Source organism: Mycetomoellerius zeteki, unplaced genomic scaffold (genome assembly GCF_001594055.1).
Source record: "Mycetomoellerius zeteki isolate Tzet28-1 unplaced genomic scaffold, Tzet1.0 scaffold20, whole genome shotgun sequence".
Taxonomy (NCBI): Eukaryota; Metazoa; Arthropoda; class Insecta; order Hymenoptera; family Formicidae; genus Mycetomoellerius; species Mycetomoellerius zeteki.
In genome coordinates, this window is record NW_017256957.1 from 1,809,938 (window position 1) to 1,830,593 (window position 20,656).

General features: G+C 37.2%; 1 protein-coding gene across 2 annotated transcripts in view; it reads right to left on the reverse strand.

The window, feature by feature from the left end:
• The window catches only part of nord (neuron derived neurotrophic factor nord), a 10,751-nt gene extending 2,079 nt beyond the window's left edge, over positions 1-8,672 (reverse strand). For both annotated transcript variants that reach the window (XM_018447408.1, XM_018447407.1), the window contains exons 1-5: positions 8,333-8,672; positions 3,182-3,303; positions 1,925-2,219; positions 735-981; positions 174-407 (exon numbers count right to left, since the gene is read on the reverse strand). In XM_018447408.1, the coding sequence (XP_018302910.1) occupies positions 174-407; positions 735-981; positions 1,925-2,219; positions 3,182-3,303; positions 8,333-8,598 (1,164 nt within the window). In that variant the 5' untranslated portion in view covers positions 8,599-8,672. The remainder of the gene's footprint in view (positions 1-173; positions 408-734; positions 982-1,924; positions 2,220-3,181; positions 3,304-8,332) is intronic.
• Positions 8,673-20,656: the final 11,984 nt, after the last annotated feature.

Below are 20,656 nucleotides of genomic sequence, written 5' to 3' on the forward strand. Positions count from 1 at the left end.
CACGAGACACATTTACACACTTATAGGCCTATATGGACGCTGTTGCAAAAGCATTCCGATTAATGACAGGACGGCCAGTCCGCTTGCGACAGCGTCAATTGTTAAATAGACTCTTTCGCGAATTTGCGGTCGACGCATCCGATCGCTTTCTGTAAACACTCGACGACTTTTACCCGCAGTATTCCTTGTCCGTTTAATTTCGCCTTCACGATGCCTCCACCGCAGGGAAGTATGTGAAAGGTGCTTGAAGTGTTGTCCGGTGGACGATAACGGAAATTGACGAAACCGTCGGTCTTCCGCAGATTAGCCGTGGTATAACGACCGGTTCGCAAAGTCAGCTCCGGCGTCTTCTTGAACTTGATAGCGTCAGTGGCGACCCGGTTGGAGACGTTATTCCGAGTGTTTACCTGTCGAATCAGTGTATCACTTTGATAATTTAATGACAATTATAAACAATTCGCGCGCGCGCGCGAAGTATTAATTCAGCATAACACAGCTAAATCTGTACATAAATCTTTATGGAGGATGTAAATACACATATCGCGTAAGGGAATTGCAGAAATTAATAATCTTTACACACTGTTATAAAACCGTGTACGTGATTCTCGCGTGAAGATGAACATGGTGCAAAAACTAAACGGAAGAGCATCTATCCTTTTTTTTAAAACTGAGCACATAATACGTGCGGTTTTCCAAGCGATCGATTTTATTAACGTATAATAACGAAGACCGACCACATATAGGGTAAAGTTGTACGTAGTGTCGTATCTCATCCTGTGAAGCGTCAGCTTGGTCTGCCGTACGCAGTGCAGACCTTCCGGAACGCCCCGATGATGGTGCTCCTTTGAGGTCGAGCCGGTTCTCGCCGACGAGTTCGGATGAGCTTTCAAAACGTTCTGCGCAGCACAGAGGGTCGACGGGTGCGGCTGCGTGCCCGAAGTGACAACTAAACAGTAGTTCGAAAGGTGAGGATCCACATGGCTGGAAAAACAAATATTCCATCTCGAAATTGCGACTCTAACAACAAAATTGATATAGACGCATTAATACACGGGCTTCACGCTATCGAGCGCGATGACAGAGTATATCGGAAAAAACAAAATTACCGTGATATCGCGTAAACGCAGTGACGATTATAAGAATAAGATCTCGGATTTCGTATACTTGATACTTTGATTTATATACTTCGTGTCTATCGAAAGAAGGAATCTTTATAAGACTAGTTTTTAACTCAATTTTATTTTAAACTATCAGAATGTTATTATTATTGTAAGAATTATCGAAATCAAGTAATTTTAGACGGACATATTTGACGCCTATTATTATCTTGCAACCAATTAGTTACGTTTTTACCGTCTACACTCTTATACGTTCTCATATTTTTACTTAGTTATATCCTTCAGCTTATTTTCTTTTTAAAATATTATTTTTTAAACATCTTTTGCAACTTTTCTTTGAATAATTACTTGATTTATTAGCGTCCATTTCGCTTTGGACGCACCGTTTTATTTCATCTTCTTTTCGTGTTTGTAATTAACGATAAAGATAGAATAAAGGTTATACCGTGTGAGTGTACAAAATCGAACGCAACGTATATGTTGACAAATCGGTTTCAAAGCAACATTGGATATATATTTGATATATTTTCCTTAATAGAGGTAGAAAAAGGAAAGCAATAAACATAAACGTATCAATAAACATAAACGCAAGGCAACACATATCAAGTCACTGTCTAGAATTACAAATCTTTGATCCCAGTGAGAAATGACAATGGAATCGACGTCGAATCGACATCGATTCGACAACGGTTCCATTGTTATTTCTCGTTAGGATATATAACACTGCACTGGTTTAATGAAGAAGATAAGTTGTTTTCTAATACATCTAGAAAAATGAACGCATGACACGGTAAATGCAGTGATACCTCTTGCCCCAGGATATTGTCAGCCGTCGTTTACTTCGTCGCTGTTGAAATCTCAGTGTGCGATGTCGATTCTCTTTTCCATTCGCATACATGCCCGATACATGGTCTAAGGCGCTGGAAGTCGCGTACAGAAGCACCGTGCCAGGCGAGACATTCGCGGGCTCCATGGATTTGATTTCGAACCAGTAAAGACCGGCCCGCGTCTTTGGTATCGTAAAATTTTGGTCCTCCGCTCCCTCGTACATGAAGAGAGGAGATCCCGGTTTTAAGGTCTTCACAGGCCATCGCGTTTGCGCTACGTGGTAAATTAATTCGGAAATTATTCAAGCGACTGGATAATTTGAGGGACACCTCGATTATCCTTCGTCACATCCGAGGTGATTGCAAATATTGTTCTGTAAAATATATTATATTTCTTCTTCTCGGATTCGCCTTCAAATCATCAATCTTCAAGTTACGTATTAATCTTCAATAATTTATCACTAAGTAGTCATAAATATTATAATCATTATAAACAAGGTAAATATCCTAATAACTGAATTAATAAAAGAGTATAACCAGTTCTATATTATTATTGATTATTAATTAGTAGCATTACAAAAGGAATTAATGATCCGCATGAAACTTTGTTTTGTCGGTGATTAAAATGTACTATCATATAAATCTAAAAAACGAATATTTAAGTGAAATTTTATTAATATATTTCACACACACACACACACACACATATCAATTGCAATTATACCAGTAATTAAACTTTTAATAAATTTTTAATAAACTTTTAAATAAAATTAATTTTGTAAATTTAATTTTCAATTTCTTCAATCATGAAAAACATATTACAACTTATAGGTAAATCAGTATAATATTTTAAAAAATTCGAAAATGTAGAGACTTAAACGTTTTATTTAAGATATTAAGAAAATGAGTGAAAATATGATTTTCTTGTAATTTTCTTGTTTTAGAGACAAATATCTTAGTAATTACAAATATATTATCGATTTTTCAATCACTGGACACATTCCGTTATTGGAAGATTTACCTTGTAATAAAAATATATGGAAGATATAAAAAGAAAAAAGATCGATTATATATTAATATATGTATAAGACAGATTGTAAATAAACAATACCTTTTTAATATTTGCATACAATGACAAGTATTGTTAAGACTTAAAGCGTCTAAATTGACAAAACAGTAAAATGTCTTGTTTTTTCGTATTTGTCAGTTGTTAGCAGATTCACATATACTTTGTACCTTCTGCTTCTTGATTATTCTCTGGCGGTTCTACGTAACTGACCGTCCAGGATATCGGACCGCTGCACGGGCTAACGAGTAACGTGAGAGGCGGGCCTTCTCGTGGGCTCAGGTAATAGAACCTGTAAGAATTTCATCTGCATCCAGTTTGATATTGGTGTTCGCGGCACATCGAACGTACGCAAACGAACGAAAATGCGATGTGCAACGAGACGCAATCTTCTATAGTCTATAATGTATCGAAGGATACTTGACATCTTTCAAGTAGCTCAAAAGTAATCACCTGATTTTCTTTTTACGTAAATGATTAACTGTCGTGTTTTTACACTTCAATTAAGATCACTATTATTAATAATATATTATATGCTATTGATTATATTTGAGAATATTATAGACTTAATCATAATTTTCTGAAAAAAGTAAGTAGAAGCCAAAGAAATGTTAAATATAAAATAAGCATATTGAGTAGCTCATGAAAGTATTTCTAAAAAATGAAAATTTTAATTAATATAATGCTGTTTTTCGATGAAATTGTATATTAAAAAATTCTAAAATTATAAAAACTATTATTATTAAAGAATAGTTATTAAAAGACAAAAAATTTGTTAAACATACAGAATATCTATATAAAACAATATTTTATCACAATTCGCATTTTTCCGCCATTGGGGTATAAAATATTCCAGTGATTATTCCCCAAGTTAAATATTTTCATTGATTATGCAAAATAGCATTTCCTATCGATTGATATAATTTCGCTCCATTTTCGATGACGTTTCACGCGTCGTCGAGCGCACTGTCGCAAAAATCACCGCCGGTCTAATCCGGTGTAAGCATCGCTTCGTAAGCCCCTCGTTATCATAATCGATGGATCGGCAATGTTAATCCGATAGAGAACACCGTGCCGCACGGCGGATGTTGCATATCGTAATTGAAATAATTACCCGGTAATTGCCGCAATTTCGTAGTCACGCAATACACATACATGCTACGCACGCATACGTGTGTATACACTGAATTCCACCGCCGTTATATTTAGACACAATGTTGATCAGTTCGATACAATTCTTTTTTCCCTCCCTATCCTCCCTGTCACCTTCTCTTTCTTTCTTTTCGAAAATTACACTGGTTAACTTTACGCTTCGACGATGCTGCTCATCCTGTACCGCCCCCGCTCTTCTTCATGCCCTTCCTCTCGCCGTTGGGGGCACTCTTTTTTCTTCTATTTTACGTCGATGTCGACAACGCACGCGGTTTAACCCGTTCGCTTCCGAGCGTCACTGCCGCCACCACCGCCGTCGCCGTTGTCGTCATCATCATCATCATCATCATCATCATCATCGTTGTCGTCGTCGTCGTTGTCGTCGTTGTCGTTCGCAAGGAACGTCGAGACGCCGTCGTCGTTGCAGCCGCCACACGTGCTCCTCTCGTTCGCGTCTGGCGGTGAGACAGCTATTGTAAAATTAGCGTCGGGGCACAATGCCGGCGTCGCGGCGTCTGGGGTCGCGCAGCCACGACCCCCGTGGTCTAAATCCGGCATCCGTGAAGTCATCCTGAACACGAAGAAGAGAGAGAAAGAGAGAAAGAGAAGAGTGAGCAGAGAGGAAGAGACGGGGAGAACTCCGAATTGATTCTGTTAGACGGTCTGTTCTCTCCCTCTCTTTTGTCGCGAGTCTGCCGCAAGTTTCGTGGAAAGTCGCGACCGAGATAGGTAGGGCGCTTTTACGCGGCGCGTGGCATCCTCTTCATCCCGGCGCGCGATGTGTGAAGGGAACGATCCTATTCCTGCGAAAGGTGCAATTGGACGCGCTGCGAAAATGATAGTAAATGATACGGACACAGGATGGAGTCGAAAGAATACATTTTAAAATTTTCTTGTTATATTAAGTCATACTATAATTTATATTAAAAAAATGTTTAAATGCAGAGTGGTGGATGATTTTGTCAATTTTAGGTTCTCGATTAAAATACCGAGACATGAATAATTTTCTCGAATTATAAGTAATTGGAAAGAAAGATTAAAATTAAGAAACGAGAGAAAGGAATTTGAAATATATTTTTCCACACTTTCAGAAAAATCGTTTAGTAATAATTATAAATAAAAGAAAGAGACTGAGAGAAGAGAAAGAGAGAGAGAGAGAGATTTGTTGAGCGCTCTAAAAAAGTGTCCTTTCAATCAATTGAAATCACTAAAATTGAATACAATTAATAGAACTTGTTGTAAGAATAGAAATCTAATTATAAAAAGCAACGCAAAAATACTACAAAATACTGAAAAAAGTTAAAAAAGAACACAAAAATCTGCATGTAATAAAATAGATATGTGAACACTCACAAGTATGTAACATAAAAATGTTTAAAAATGTACGTATTCATGTATAAACGGGGAGAGGGAGAGAGAGAGAGAGAGAGATTGACTCCGATATTTCTACTCCCGATAGATGGATAAAAACATTATTTAACAATAGAATTTCGCGGCACATGAGCAACATAGGAAGTGTCCATGTCTTCTGTGTAGCACGAATGAAGATATCTGAGGCACGAGGAAGTAGCATCTATTAATGCTTGCTGCGCTTGAAGTTCAACAGAAGTATTTTACTTCATTCTTAGGAAAAAGTGTACAACACGATGTGAACACTCACAAGTGCTCATATATAATATAATCTACATTCTAACTAAATATTACGAAATTTTACACTGTTAAATTTATAGTGTCAAATTTAACTTAACGTGAGTCGCTATTGCTCCTACTCAATCATATCGTTATTTTATACTAAAACAATGGTTATATTTGACACTATACAGTGTCAATTTGATACTATACAGTGTCAATTTGATACTATAGTCTGAAATACACGATATATGGTAGTGTCAAATTAAACTATCGTTTTGGTAAAAAATAATGATATATTTAGTAGGAGCAGTGGCAACTCACGTTAAGTTAAATTTGACATTATAGATTTAACAGTGTACAATTATTTCGTAATAAAAATCATTTCACTTGATCATTCATTGTTCTCTTTAAACTTCTATCTTGGTTCAAGAATTTTACACGTTGCTGCGATATTTTGTATGTAATCACACAAATATCTCGTTTTGCGCGAGTGTCATTCATCAGGGATCTTCAACGGTGCGAACATACCAAATCAAATTGAAAGCGTCATTTCAATGCGTCTTTAACAGTGCGTCCTCGGTTTGCAAGGACTTTTCTTGTAAGCCAGGTATATAAATATCTGTTCTTTGCAAAATTGTGAAGTCGAGAGAGAAGCGTGTAAATCTGTACTTCAACTTCAGTCAGTTTCGCGGAAGCCATCCGATAGAAGGACTTTATGACGCGTGGCGTCGCGACGGATCGGGCCATTAGACACCGAGTGCATATTGTGAGGGCGTAAAGGAGCACGTGGACAATAACGGAGCGACCAAATTTTATCGTCCGTTTCCATCGCGCATGCAACAGTCAGCGCGGCGGCACGCAGTCTCCGTTTTCTCTTATCGTCGGGAAACTTGAAGCAGCTACCTGGCCATATAAGATATATAGTGTGCTTTCTTTGATGAGCACGAGACTATGTAAAACATAATAAATTAAAATTAGCGAAAACTAGTCTAACAAGTTATATTCACTCCTTAATCCTTCAATAAATTTTCTATCTATACTCCATTATCCGTGTCATTTATCGGCTACAATTAAAGCAGTTATTGCAAGTTATTCCCTCATTTATAGTAATTATACAGTAATTGCGAATTTAACATAGAAAATAGCTATAATTTTATTTTAAAAATATAAAAGTTTCATTGCAAGTTACTTTCGATGGAAGTAGCAATTGACAGCGTAACTTTTACAACATAAAAGGCTTTTCTGTGGGTCGACATAACATCTTGCCGTATTCATTACACAAATGACGAATAAGAACAGAATTACGTATATGATTGTCCACTCGTGGTTGACGAAACGCGGCACGGGGTGCGTGACGTTCCTGTAAACGTTCGCAGTTCCACCGTTGTGCGTATCGAGCAAACAATTTAAGCACGCACAAACTGCAGTTGTTTAAATATTTCCCGCCGAGAGAGAGATTAGAGGTATACGCACGCAGCATGCATGTAATTGCGCGCGCTAATTTCACTGTATTAGAATTTATTTGGAAATGAAAAAAATTGCGATTGCTGTACTGGATCTTATTGCAAATGCCTATAATCGTTGCAAAAAAAAAATCAAAAAGTTCTCGATTTTAAACGTTGATCATTTCTAATCGTCGATTGATAATTTGAATGTACCTTAATCCTTAATAGACATGATTGAATTATTCGTGCCTTGTAAATTTTTTTTTTTAAATACTAGAAGTATTTGGTTAAATAATGATTCCTATCTTTTCTTTTTTTAACATATAGCTTTATAAATACTTCATAAAGGTGTTAAATGTAAGAATCATTTAACAATTTTTATACATTTGTAAAAGTGATGAAAATGAACCATTATACATATACGATTATATGTAAATGTAAAGGATTTAAATATCATCGTAAGGGTTAATTAAATTGGCAAAATAACAAATTATAAATAATGTTATACAAATAAAATAAATCGCAAAAATGCGAAATACGAAATAATTCTTCAGTAAAAAATTGGAGTAAAAAAATTGAGTCATTTTTGTCATATTTAACAATTAACATTTTACACAATGCATAAAGTGTTAATAAAGCGAATTTCAAATTAAGAAACTAAAGAGCGCAAAAAAATAAGTCATCGTTCTTAAAGTAATGTTTAAAATTTCAGTGATAAGAAATTAATTCCAAGTTAGAGTTTCTTTCGCAATTTTGACAAACTTGGTCCTTCCAGAAAAAAAGAAATACACAAGGTTTATAATGAGATATATATAACCAGATCTTATAATAGAATTCACGTCGTACTCAAACTAACAATCGCTCGAGCATTTTTGCGGTTATAATTGCGACAGTGCGGTATCATAATTATCCGGACTAAACCAGTGGTCCTTCTCGGATAATTAGACGGTGGCGAACGAGGTACCGACACCGCGGCCAATTCAACATAGTGCGGTATCGGACTTTCTCGTCGCCGGGATCTAAATCTCCATCAGACGATGTCATGGGAGAAAAAGCCTTATGTAGTATAGCAACAATTTACTGAATACTTACTGAGACACGTTACCGGGTCTGATGGTCGCTGGTATCTGGTATTCGGGGTGCAGCACGCCGGTTCGGTTGAACTCCTGGACGCGGGTCGGTCTGTCGGCGCCGAATGGTCTCGGGCTGCCGATCGTCCGATAAAATTGTTGCTGCTGTTGTGGCTGCGTACGTTGCTGCAATTGCTGCAGTTGCTGCCTGGCGCAGAACGGGCAACCGGCGCAACTGCGTGAGATCGACGCGAGTATCATCAAGACACCGATCATGATGCACGACATGATGGTCGTGCTAAGAGATGGTCCCCCGGTCTCTCGTGGATAATGAAGACGACGGCGACGACGACGTCCGTCGTTCAGTGGCGAAGGAGTTCGACTGTGCCGAACGAGCGAGCGAACTGCCGTCGCGGCCACCGCCGCCACCGCCGCTGCCGCCGCCGTCTAGGAAACCACGCTGGCAGCCGACGAAACGAAGTAACCCCTCTCGGTTCTTAATCGGACGACTCCCGCGTTCGCCACCAGTGTTCTGATAGAAACCCTCTTTCTCCCTGCCCCTCACCTTTCTCGCCGATCCGATGATCGCGCGTAGTAAGCCTGTTAACCCTTACCCGTTCTTACCTGACCCGATCCGCAATTTTACGAGAAATGTTAATGAAAACAATGCATCGTCTATTATTGATATATAGTGTCTTCGCACAATATGAACAAATTTATCTCGTTCTATCTTGATTCTGAAATACGACACTGCCTTGCAACATGCTCTTCCATTGCAATGTGTTTATAATAGTTTTACTATAACTTTATTTGCTCCATATTTTTTATATTTTTTCGTACTTATATTATTGATTATTTTTTATTTTTATTTTATTTTAAGTACTTAAATGTAAATACTCAACTTCAATTTTCTCAATCTCCTGTTGATTTTTAAATCTGCTGAACACAAGAATTAAATTATTTAGTCTTGGAATTTTTAAAAATACTTTTTATTATCATTATTTTTTCATATATCATCTCTAAACGCAATTATGTGTATTTACATGTTTCCCTTGGGCACAATGGATTGGAATTATAAGTAAACATTTCTCTGTTTCATCTCAGTTTGATTTCTTTTCACATTTATCTTTTAATCTTCGCAAACGCATTACTTATCCAGGAGAATTCTTTCATCTTCTCTGTTTAATTTCTATCTATGGTTGTCTTTTAATCTTCATAAATACGTTGCTTCTCCAAGAGAGTAAGATTGATCGTAAACCTCGAGTATACGATAATAACGCGATAACGATATCCAGATCGAGTTTGCGAAATTCGCACCTCCCACCCACATCAGGCAACATCTTCTCGATGAGAAAGAAGGTGATTGTCGGCTTCATACGGCAGTGGGTATCGGCTGGTTAAGGTAAAACAAGGTGGACTAGAGGGGAGCCGGCGAGAGGCACGGTGCGGCGCAGCGAACGGCCTTCCTGTATCAACGGGGCGCGAGGAAAGAAGGAGCCGATATGACGCGAAGAGATCGTGCATAGAGGGAAGTTATATACGGCACGGCGCGCTGTATCATGGACCAACCATGGGACGATGATGACAGCAGGTCTGGCGAGTGGCAGGCCAATAAATCATGGCCTGCGGTGTGGGAACCTCTGCCTACATGCTACGTGCGTATGGGCGTACGCCATCGGTAAAACCTTTACTCCCGTGCGAGGTAGACCCGATCGCAGTGTGCCGACCTGGCGCTGCGTATATACGTATACGGGGCGACGTAAGCACGCACACACTCGCGTCCACCACGTGCTCACCCTCGTATACCGATCGTACACGCCGTGTACGTGTGTGTTCGTGCGGGGCATCGTTATGCACACATCGTGTTACATTGTTGCGCTGTGGAAGCCAATTCGCCGCGATGAGTGACGGTCCGACTTCATGAAGTTGGGCCTTTTTTGGCAGTCATTTTTGTGAGTCCGCCGCTTGGGCTCGGACCCGCGGGACGCCGCCGCCGCGGCGGCGAAAAGGCGTGCGACGATGGCCGTTTCGTACTCAAACGGTTTGCTTCCATAAACAGAATTGCTTATCGACTCCAGAATGATAGTGAGAGGAGAGCTCCCTCTCTCTCATTTCACGTAGGGTCGAGGGTTAATAGACTATCAGTGCTTGTTATTACGAGCTAACGAAACATTGTTTTCACAAATACTATCGATTATCATAAATTCTAGAATACGACACTAGTTTGCAACCTAATCTTCAGTTGCAATATGTTTATAATAGTTTTGAAATAATAGCTTTTATTCAAAATCCATATATTTTTTATATTTGAATTTTTTTTTATTTTGCATTAATATTTCAGTTTTTTTATTAACTGTTTTTCATTTTTATTTTATTAATTACTTATGTAAATACTCAACCTCAATTTTATCAACAAACAGATGGCTTATTTTAAAAGTCTTCAAGATTATGTATTCCGATCTTGAGAGTTTCTATGCACCTAGCAACCTACGATTTTTGTATACCGTTGTCGACTTGGACGAAAGGGAGGCAATTGAACGCCCGTAAAGGATCCAGATAGAGTCTGCGAAGCTGGCGCCCATATCCATCGACCGACTTCTCTCGGCCTCTGCGAGAAAGAGGAGGCGGGGCCCTCGCATAAATTTCCATTGAATGCGCGGCCCTATACTGGCCCGCAAGTCAATTCAGCGTCAAATAAAAAATATTTACGAGCAAAAATGTCGGGCATTACGTCAAATATACGGGGTTCTTATAAACGTTATTATTAAGTACTTTAGAATGTGATGAATGTGTAAATTATATAGTATATCTTCTGACTAGTTTGACAAATTCTTTCTCAATCCTGTTGTCTTTTAGTTCATTAAATATTACACATTATACGTTGATATTGCATACATAAAACTAACTGAATAATCGCATAGTAATCACCCATAAAATTGTGAAATTAATTTCTCTTGAACTCTCTTTATATTGTAATAAACTTGCAGAATAAAAGTTTAAGAGAATGACTTGCGCTTTATATGCTATAATCAGTAAGACTGAAACGAGCGCGAATTTTTCGATACGTAGCTACAGAAAAAATCAAAGACTACCCTGCAGGTCAGAAAACGGTGAAATGCGAGACTTCTAACCGTAAAACGAAGAACAAGGATCGCTGTGGCTAATGCTGTCGTGCGAAATTTCTAAATTTAACACCGTCTGAAACATCCCGCGTGTGTGTTTCCCAAGCTACAGCAAAAATTGACTAATCGATTGAGTTTAACGAAATATAATCTCTCTCATTTAAAAAAAAGGATTGAATAAATATAATTATATAGAAAGAGACATTGAAAAATTTTGTCAAGATATTAACTTGCTACCTTTTATCGTATATAAAACTTTTGTATATTCTACAATACTATATTAAATATATATTACTTGTATTTAAATATTTAAAAAATGAAATAATAATAAATATGTTATATAATTAGCTATTACATTTATAAAATATATTAAATACTTTTCAGAATTATTCACATGAAACTATAATCAATAAAATCTTGTAAAAAAATATATTTCTCATTATTTTTTCATACAGGTACTTTGCTCTTGTTGTATTTTTTGGCTGTTCGGAGTGAAAAAGCTGAAAATGCGTTTATTGGGAGTAGCATGTACGAAAAATTTTCCCTTACCTCGAGGCTTGTGTAAATTATTCGCTTGATCGCTCGATTGGAAGAGCCTCGAATGTTGGCTTCGATGATCCACCTGTTCATCGAGCCTAACTTGCTCGAATAGCTCGCTTCCCTCCTTGATTCCCCCTGCTCTCAGCAGTGTGAAGACCTACCCGCTTTAGGTGTTCCCTACATCGTAATACTGACTCTGACAGAAGACTCGCCGACACCTTCCAAGTGTTACACGTGTTCAAGGGTGTCGAGTGTCGCATTGACAATCTTAGATCTTATTTAGAATATATTTGTATGTGTATACGTGCAGCGAATACGTTGGAGTATGAGAATTGGAACAGTGAAATGATTTTCTTGTTCAAATAAGGAAGAAAATAATGCTTTAAAAGCGATACAATTAAAAAACATTACAACTCAAAATGATATTCAGTCTTATGTGTGTTATGCCTGTTTCTACCAATGTAGTTAGTAGTTTAGTTTTAATAGTTTAATTTTAATCTCGGTTCAACTAACTTTTCATCTTTTTCTAATTCTAAGAATCTTTTTCTAATTCTTCTACATCCATTTTTTTAGTCATAATAATCTCAGAATATAATTTGTTGAGTTGTATCACTTTAAAAGCAAAGGTATATAATATATAATTTGCAATTTTTGCGTGACTTTAAATATACAAAATATGACGAGAATAAATAACATCTATAAAATGTTAATAGATGTAAGAAGAAGTAATAAGATAAAACGAGTAATCTTTTTCTAACTGTGTCAAAACTTCGTACGATTAGCTCTATTTAGTTTCTTACTAAATTAATCCGGCAATTATACAGTACATATATTTTTTATCTCAGTGCTTATTATTCTTAATAGAAATTTAAATTTCTCTTTTTTACTGCTGATTCTTTTTCGATGAATGTTTCTGCAATACTTATTTTACGCTTTTTGTTAATTACTGTTACCGTGCGCATCGAACTGTTAAAAGCAACGTCTGTGTTATGCACCGTGATAATTATTGTTTTTGTGGCTTCAAAGACTTAGTCAGTCTTTTAGAGAACGGTTCTTAGAGGATAGTTTGTAGTAATAAAGATTTGCTCTAATTCATTTCTCTAACTAAAAATAACATGCGAAACGTTTCTTTGTTACGGAATATAACATAATTGGAAAAGTATTAATTTGTGTACATGAATACATCTTTCAGACAGAAAAAGTCACAAAAGTAAATCCATAGATTTTATTTCGCAACAGGGAAATAAAAACACTCTCACGCGATAAATTCGAGTGGGCGATTTGGCTTTTCTTCCCGACCGCGTGTGCGCAATCATTTTAATAATTTGTCGTCGCGACAAGTCACGCGCGCACATTATTCGGATAATTAAACATTCAATTTAAACCTCACGTAGAATATATCCCTCGAGATTCTCGAGAGTGGCCTTGAACGCAACGCGTGCGTGCGTGCGTGCGTGCGGGCGTGTGCGCGGACATGCGTATGTATGTACGCATGTGTATGTATGTATATATATATATATATATGCACAATGGGTTACGGTTAATAATTAATTTCTCGTTGCGACCGATTTTACTTAAACGGCAAGCCAGATACGGTATGTTTGCCGTCTGCGGGAGCACTTGCCGTATATTGCCGTACGGCATGCACGTATTTATAGGTATCTTTAAAATAGTTCGAGAGCAAAGTGTTGCAAAGACTGTAGAAATTCGAGCGAATACACGCGCGCGTGATATGTCACATCGCCCTCTCCCCCGCCCCTCCCCCCCCTCTTTGGCCCGCCCGTTTTCTGCAAAGACCACGTTCTGTTATTCACTGAAAATTTATAGATTTTTAATCTATAGATTTTCAGTACTTGCAATGAATAACGGAATGCACCCAATATGTTATGCCCGCGTTCTCGGTAACGGTATTTAAAAGTGGTCTAGCAACGAATTAATTAGGATTTTCTCAATAAGTTTTCAAATTTTTGCCGATTGTCATTTCATTAATTGCACGATTAAATTTACTGGCTCATATCTAAACTATTCATTTATTAATCCTAGAACGCTACCTATATTGTGTGATACAGTATTGCTATTGATATGTAAATTTTTCTAGGAAATAGGCTACTGTTAATTAATATAACACATACCCATTTTTCACTAATAATTTTCGAATATATTTTCATAGGGTTTAATATAACATAAGATCTTTATACTTTTTATACTCTTAATGATAAAATAAGCATAAATAACCTAATTATTAATTTGAAAGGAAAAAAATAAGTATACTTAAATTTAATCTTAAAATGATATGTTCATTGTTGTATTACACCTATAATAAGAAAATTAAATATTCAAATCGGAAAACAAAATTATCTATTAATAATATTTATACATACGTAAATCTGACATGTAAATCTTTCTAATAAAATAAATAAAAACACAAAATTTAAAAATTGAAATCACTTACCTACATCACTGTTATAATACTGATCACTATTGACCATTGAAGGCATATAGCTTAGCGCTCACTTGCACGTAAAATTTAACGCATGATAGCGTTCCAAGGTTAATGCAATGTTTATCATTAAAAAAAGGATAAAAAATGTATCTATCAACGAAACCATTTCATATCGCTAGGAACATATCTCGTTCAGACATCTGTATCAAAAATATATTAAATCAAATAAATAAAAGAGAATTAATACGGTCACAACAAGACTAGAGAGAGCTCGCTCAATAATATTTATATGTTTAAATATATTTTTTAGTTATATAAACTGCGTGCCAACTGTCAAACTTGAAACGCAATCATAAATTAAAGCTGAAATAATAATACCACAAATTAAATTGTACGACAATTTAATAATGATGCTATTAAGCATTTTAAAACACTAAGTAATTATAGCTTATTACGTAAAGTAAATATGACTTATTGCCAAAAATATTACCTTAATCAGGATTTGAACCTTGAACTTCCCGACAATTCGGGACAAACATCTTTTAATTCGTTAAAAATATACTAATTATTTTTTATTTAAGCGAGAAACAAATGCATAATTCGAAGCTCTTCAATCTGTTAATTAGTCTCAGTGGCGTCTGGTAGTAATAATGGTAATTTAAAAATGCGACAAAAACTTCAATAGGTTCGACGATTGTCGCAAGAGCGCATAGTGCACGCTTTGTTTCGGGCATCATTCAAAAGTGGACTCGAGAAAAATGTGTGCATGTGTGTATATCACTATGTGTGTGAGTGGTGAGCGCGAGTGAGGAAAAGAGATAGAGCGCGCTTATGCACGTAACACACAATGTATACCGAAGCCTGTGCGCCTTCCTCCCGGAATCCCGGTCTTTCAGTTCACAACCGACGTATTACTTATTTATTAGGACCGTGCCCGGGTGGTCCGCGACATGACGGAATCGATTACGCGAATTCGCGGAACCGGCCTTCCTGGCCCAAGCCCCCTCGGAATTATGCCTCCACTCCTTCAGATTCGGCCTCTCCTATCCTCGTCTCTCTCCGTCTTTTTCTCTCGCCCTCCTTCTCTCTCTTCCTTTCGGCCTTCTCTCTTTTTCCCCACTTCTTCTATCTCCTCTTTTATTCGCACTCCATGCCCTCCCTTCGTCCTTCTTTAAACTTATACACCCTCTCTCATCCTTCCTCGAGTACCAAAGACTACTCTCATTTTATCGCATCGTCTTTCTCCTTCTGCTTCCTTTCTTTTCTCCTACTCTCCTCCGTACCCTTATTCCTCAGCTTATTATGTAATCAGAATAGCAATAATTTGCTTCGAAACTGCTTCGACTGCTCATCAATCTGAGTGACAACCGGTTACTCGCAGCTATGCGTAGGTATTGACCATTTAGCGATCCACTGGCTGCATTTCTCAGGACGAAAGGGGAAAGGGAGGCGGCAGGTAAACAGGGAGGCAGTTTCGAGTTATCTCCGTCGCACACTTCGCATACTCTCTATAGGCGATCCCGTTACAATTTGACCGATATCATCGAACATCTCGACAATTAATCGGGGGAGTATTAAATTACATAATATGATATCCTAGCAGATATATTATACTTAGCATCTTGATGCCGGTTATGATCCAGATAGAAACATCTAGAATGTATTACGAAATTATTAATTGTAAAACTAAAACAAATTAACATTAATAAAAATTAACAAAAAAATTAAGGTATTTTCCGCAACGATGGGGATGGAAAGAAATACGACGAGAATTGCAATGGTATGTACAGATTTTATTAGGGTTTAGAGTGAATACGATTGGATCTGTGTGTCTGCGTATGTGTGAATGTGTGTTTGTGTATAATCCGCATGTTACATGTAATATGAAGAATGAACGTGGGGTTTAGGTAGCTAGCCTCGTCCTAGCCTCGTGTGCGCATTCACACCATATAATTGATTCGCATTGTAACTGTTACTTGTTTTCACATTGTAGTCTCTCCGTTTAAGTATATCTCACCTAATTTAATTACTGTTATACGCAATAATTCGATATTACTCAATAAATCTGTAATAATAAATCCGTATAAACGTTGAGTCGTGTGCATGAGTGAACTAGTGGTGCCGAGCCTGTCGTAGGATCGGCTAGGAAGTCTCTGTAGTAACCAGCGGTAAACGTATCACAAGTTATGTAGCGTTCATTTATCCATTATCGGCGCGGGTGTTGGAAGCTCGAGGCCAATCGCATGTAACATGTGTTCTTTTAAAGCTTACATATCTTTCTTTAAGTTCCTCTCCACGAAAGAAGGAAAGCCCATTTATTCATAAAAGGCCAGTTGACAAGCGTGGATTCTTTTCTTTTTCCTTCTCATTTTTCTCCAAATATCTCCTCACTCAACGATTGTGCTTTCCAACCATTGTAACCGATAATTTCTTACATTCTTCCGAAGAAAAAAGTGCATTTTGACAGAGTCACAACGCCGACGGCCGAATGTCAGTATTAACGACACAAATTGTCAACACAAGTGTCGTTATGTCTTTTTTAGCAGTCAATAAGTAACAAAGACAAAATGACACTTATGGTCGACCTTGCCTCAAAGTTGGAAAGCATCCCGACAGTGTTATTACGATTTATCTCCTTCTCTCGTGGCGTCGATCTTCCAACACTCGGAAGTATTGTAGTTATAGCGTGACGCAGTGCGCGCCGCGGCGTCTTAATCGTTCGACTGTTCTCACCCTATAAATAGACGAGACGCGCCGGCTGCCGCCGCGGGCGTGCGCTGCGCTTAGGTAATCGTTCCTTTTTTTTATTGTATATCAAACTTTATAAACTGTAATACAATGTAAACCTGTAAAAAATATACTGGGTGGCGGCGGCTCTGTATAATATAATAAGTAGTATTATAATCGTTATGGTACAATTGTAATTAGTATAAATATATCGTTATATTATGATCTGCGATGTGCTGCTTCTGTAATCGAGATCCCTCTTTATCTTTCTCCCGTGTTTTCTATAATTTCTCATCCGTATCGTACCGCACACAACTACAGTTATATCACACGCTCTATCCACTTTTTCACGACTCTCTCAATGCATATCACACACCGTTTCTTTCTCTCTTTCACGCACCCTCGATCTCTTCGTCCCACTTACTTCTCTTTCGTCGTACGGTAAAATACGATCCACCGGTATCTACATATTTCGCTTCTTACGAGAAACGGTATATATAGTTGTACAAGCGCGTCGCTCTTTACGCCGGTTATACCACGCTTTTTTGGAGAGACGACTTTAGCTAAAAGCGTCCTCCTGACACGTTAATTCGCGTATGACAGACACTTTTACTTAAATCGCGCCTAAAAGCGAGAGATAAGAATACCAGTCTTTGTTCTTCCTTTTTCATTCTCACGAACGTGCCAAATATGACATTCGTAAACGCGTTTGCATCAAAAGGCTAGTTATCGAAATTACGACATTAATTGGAATATGATCGCGCATTGGTAAAAAATTTCTTATTAAAAATTACGTACACGAATTTTTTTCTTTTTTTTTAAAGGGATAAATATTTGCCATGTGCATTTCTTAAAAAAAGGATCTTCAAAGATTCAAACAATATCTAGGAAGACCCGATTAATTCTTGATAATTATACGTTGTATAAAACAGCTCGCATAAAAAAGTTCAACTATTGACATAAATATATTTTACAATCCATAGAGCACAGTTCATTCCAGCAATATTGCAGTAACATTGCAAACGTTGCAGCAATGTTATTGAAAGTTTTTGTGCCGTATGGGAACGATTTTATAAGTCCCGTTTAAAAAATAACAATGTATTAAAAATATTCACACATGATCTTATGATCTTAAGGGATTGAGAAATTGACATTCAATCCTAGGCTTCCAAACAACACGATAAAAAAGTCGGTGATAATATCAATATGCATTTACATAGAAATAAAAAGAACCGAACGGTGTATCGTTTATCGACCGTACTTCGAAATAAAATAAATTTCATACGTTCGTTCATTCTTCATTCATTCGTATGTCATTTTATCATGCGCTCGGGGCGAGGCTAGGGCGATTTAGGAACTACGTGACAGCACAACCGATGCAAGTAACTATTTCATCTGTTCTCGTTTTTCCGGTTTTTTTTCTGTTTCTTTATACAGTATGGAATTCTTGATGAGATTTCGAAACGGCGATTTCTGCGTCGGTGATATCGATGACGCATTGTCATTCATCGAATGGAAAATGATAAGCGCACTAGAAGAAATAATCATCTAGGAAAGGTAAATTTGCCTATGTATATCTGAAGAGACACGGTGCTAAGATACAATAAAGTACGACCGTGAAAAGAGCGACGATGGGAAACGAGTTTTGTACGAACCATCGGTAACTCGACAACTTCAGATTGTTCGGACATGCCGCCGGTTGGTAAATCCCTTCTGGCGAAGTGTAGTTCAGAATGGGATTCCCCGAGAGCGTATTTCAGCGCCATCTTCCAGCGACCGCATGTACAACAAAGCGCAATTTCCATTCGACTTGTATTCGGCGGGAAAATCCGTGGTTGTCAAGATTAAATTTTAGACAAGGCTTGCGTGTGATACTTTGGTCGTCGTTGACCCACTTATTAACAGCAACACAACGTCATTAAAAATATCGAGTGTTACATATAGACTTTTAATTAAAATTAATTGCGACGCAGAAATCGCGTTTCTTACAATGTGCTCGCCTACTTCGTCGTTTGTGTTTTGTTTCTCGCCTCTCAATGCTCATTCGATCAAAGATTGTATTCGAAGAACAATGCTCGCGACGCACAATTATCGATAAATATACGTATATGTATAATATGTATATATATAAGTATGTATACCTATATATTACGCATAAATAATCGACAGCGCGTTTATCTCTGATCTTATGTACAATTGTAGATTACACGAAATTAAAAATAATATTTTACGGAGGCATATCCTCTTGTTTTTCACTTTTTCTCTGCCTCTCCTATAATTACTCCCATTCTTTCTTTCCCTTTCACTCCGTCTTTCTTTATCACTTATGCAATAAGTAAGATAATACTACTCCCGTTTCGTTTTTTACGTTACTGGAAAGTTATATTAGTTATCGTCGTACTATACTGTAGGAACTAAAATGGTGACTCCGCTTAAGCGAAGTTCCGGAAAAATAAAATATTATTTTTCATTCGTCAGTCGGTATCGGTGCCTATCCGGTATTCCTTTTATAAATAACTTAATCGTTTTCTTTTTTTCTAAAATGCTGTCTTTTCATTGAGAGACAGCTTTTTTTATATAAATAAAAGTAGAGTTTTTATAAAGAATTAAATTTACAAATATCCTGCGATACAAAATTATTGTATAAATTAGCGTACGTTAGATGATGGATTCAGAATTTAAACAGCGCGTAGTACTCACTAAATCGAGTGAAAGATGCTTAATCAGTGCAGTTTGGAAAATTAATCTCATTAGAAGAACTTTCTTTGAGTGAACATCGTTTGCGGAGTAAGAGCTGTTTTTTGAGTGAACACTATTTGCGATTCGCTATGAGTTTCATTTTTCTAACGTCCTGTACAATGAAAATAATGGCACAGCGTTATTTATAACTTGTCCAATAAAAACATGTAATTCCAATACTCGGATATCATCCTCCTTGTTTTGTTATTTTTCTTTCGTGCATGTATGTGCCTTCGTTTGATTTTAACAACGAATTGTACATTATTACAAATTTTACATAATTGATTAATAAGAATCATTGTAATCATTATTACAGCGACGATTGTACTGGCGTCGATTTTATCGAGCGTATAACTGTGAAAGCGAATAAACAGCGAATAAAAACTAAATCGAACTCTCGAGCGAATTGATTTAAAAACTTTCACATTCGCTGTTAATTCACTCGTTAAGATATAGCGACCTTAACACGACACCATAACACAAGTAAGGCAACAATTTAAAATCAATCAATAATGCGTTACTTGTACTTAACATGTATTATCCTTTCGCTATAATAAAGTAACCAATCGATACGCGTCTCTCTATCCACACCCTATGCCACAATAATAAATGCTCCTTTTTTTCCGTGCCTGTGTGCCTATAATGTCCCCCTGTTGTCTTCTCTTTCTCTTACACGCACTTTCTCTCTTTCTCTCTCTCACTTTCTTGTCCTCTTTCTCATTCTTTCATTCCTAGGATACTCTCTCATCTTCTCTCTCCTTTAAAGCTTTGTGCA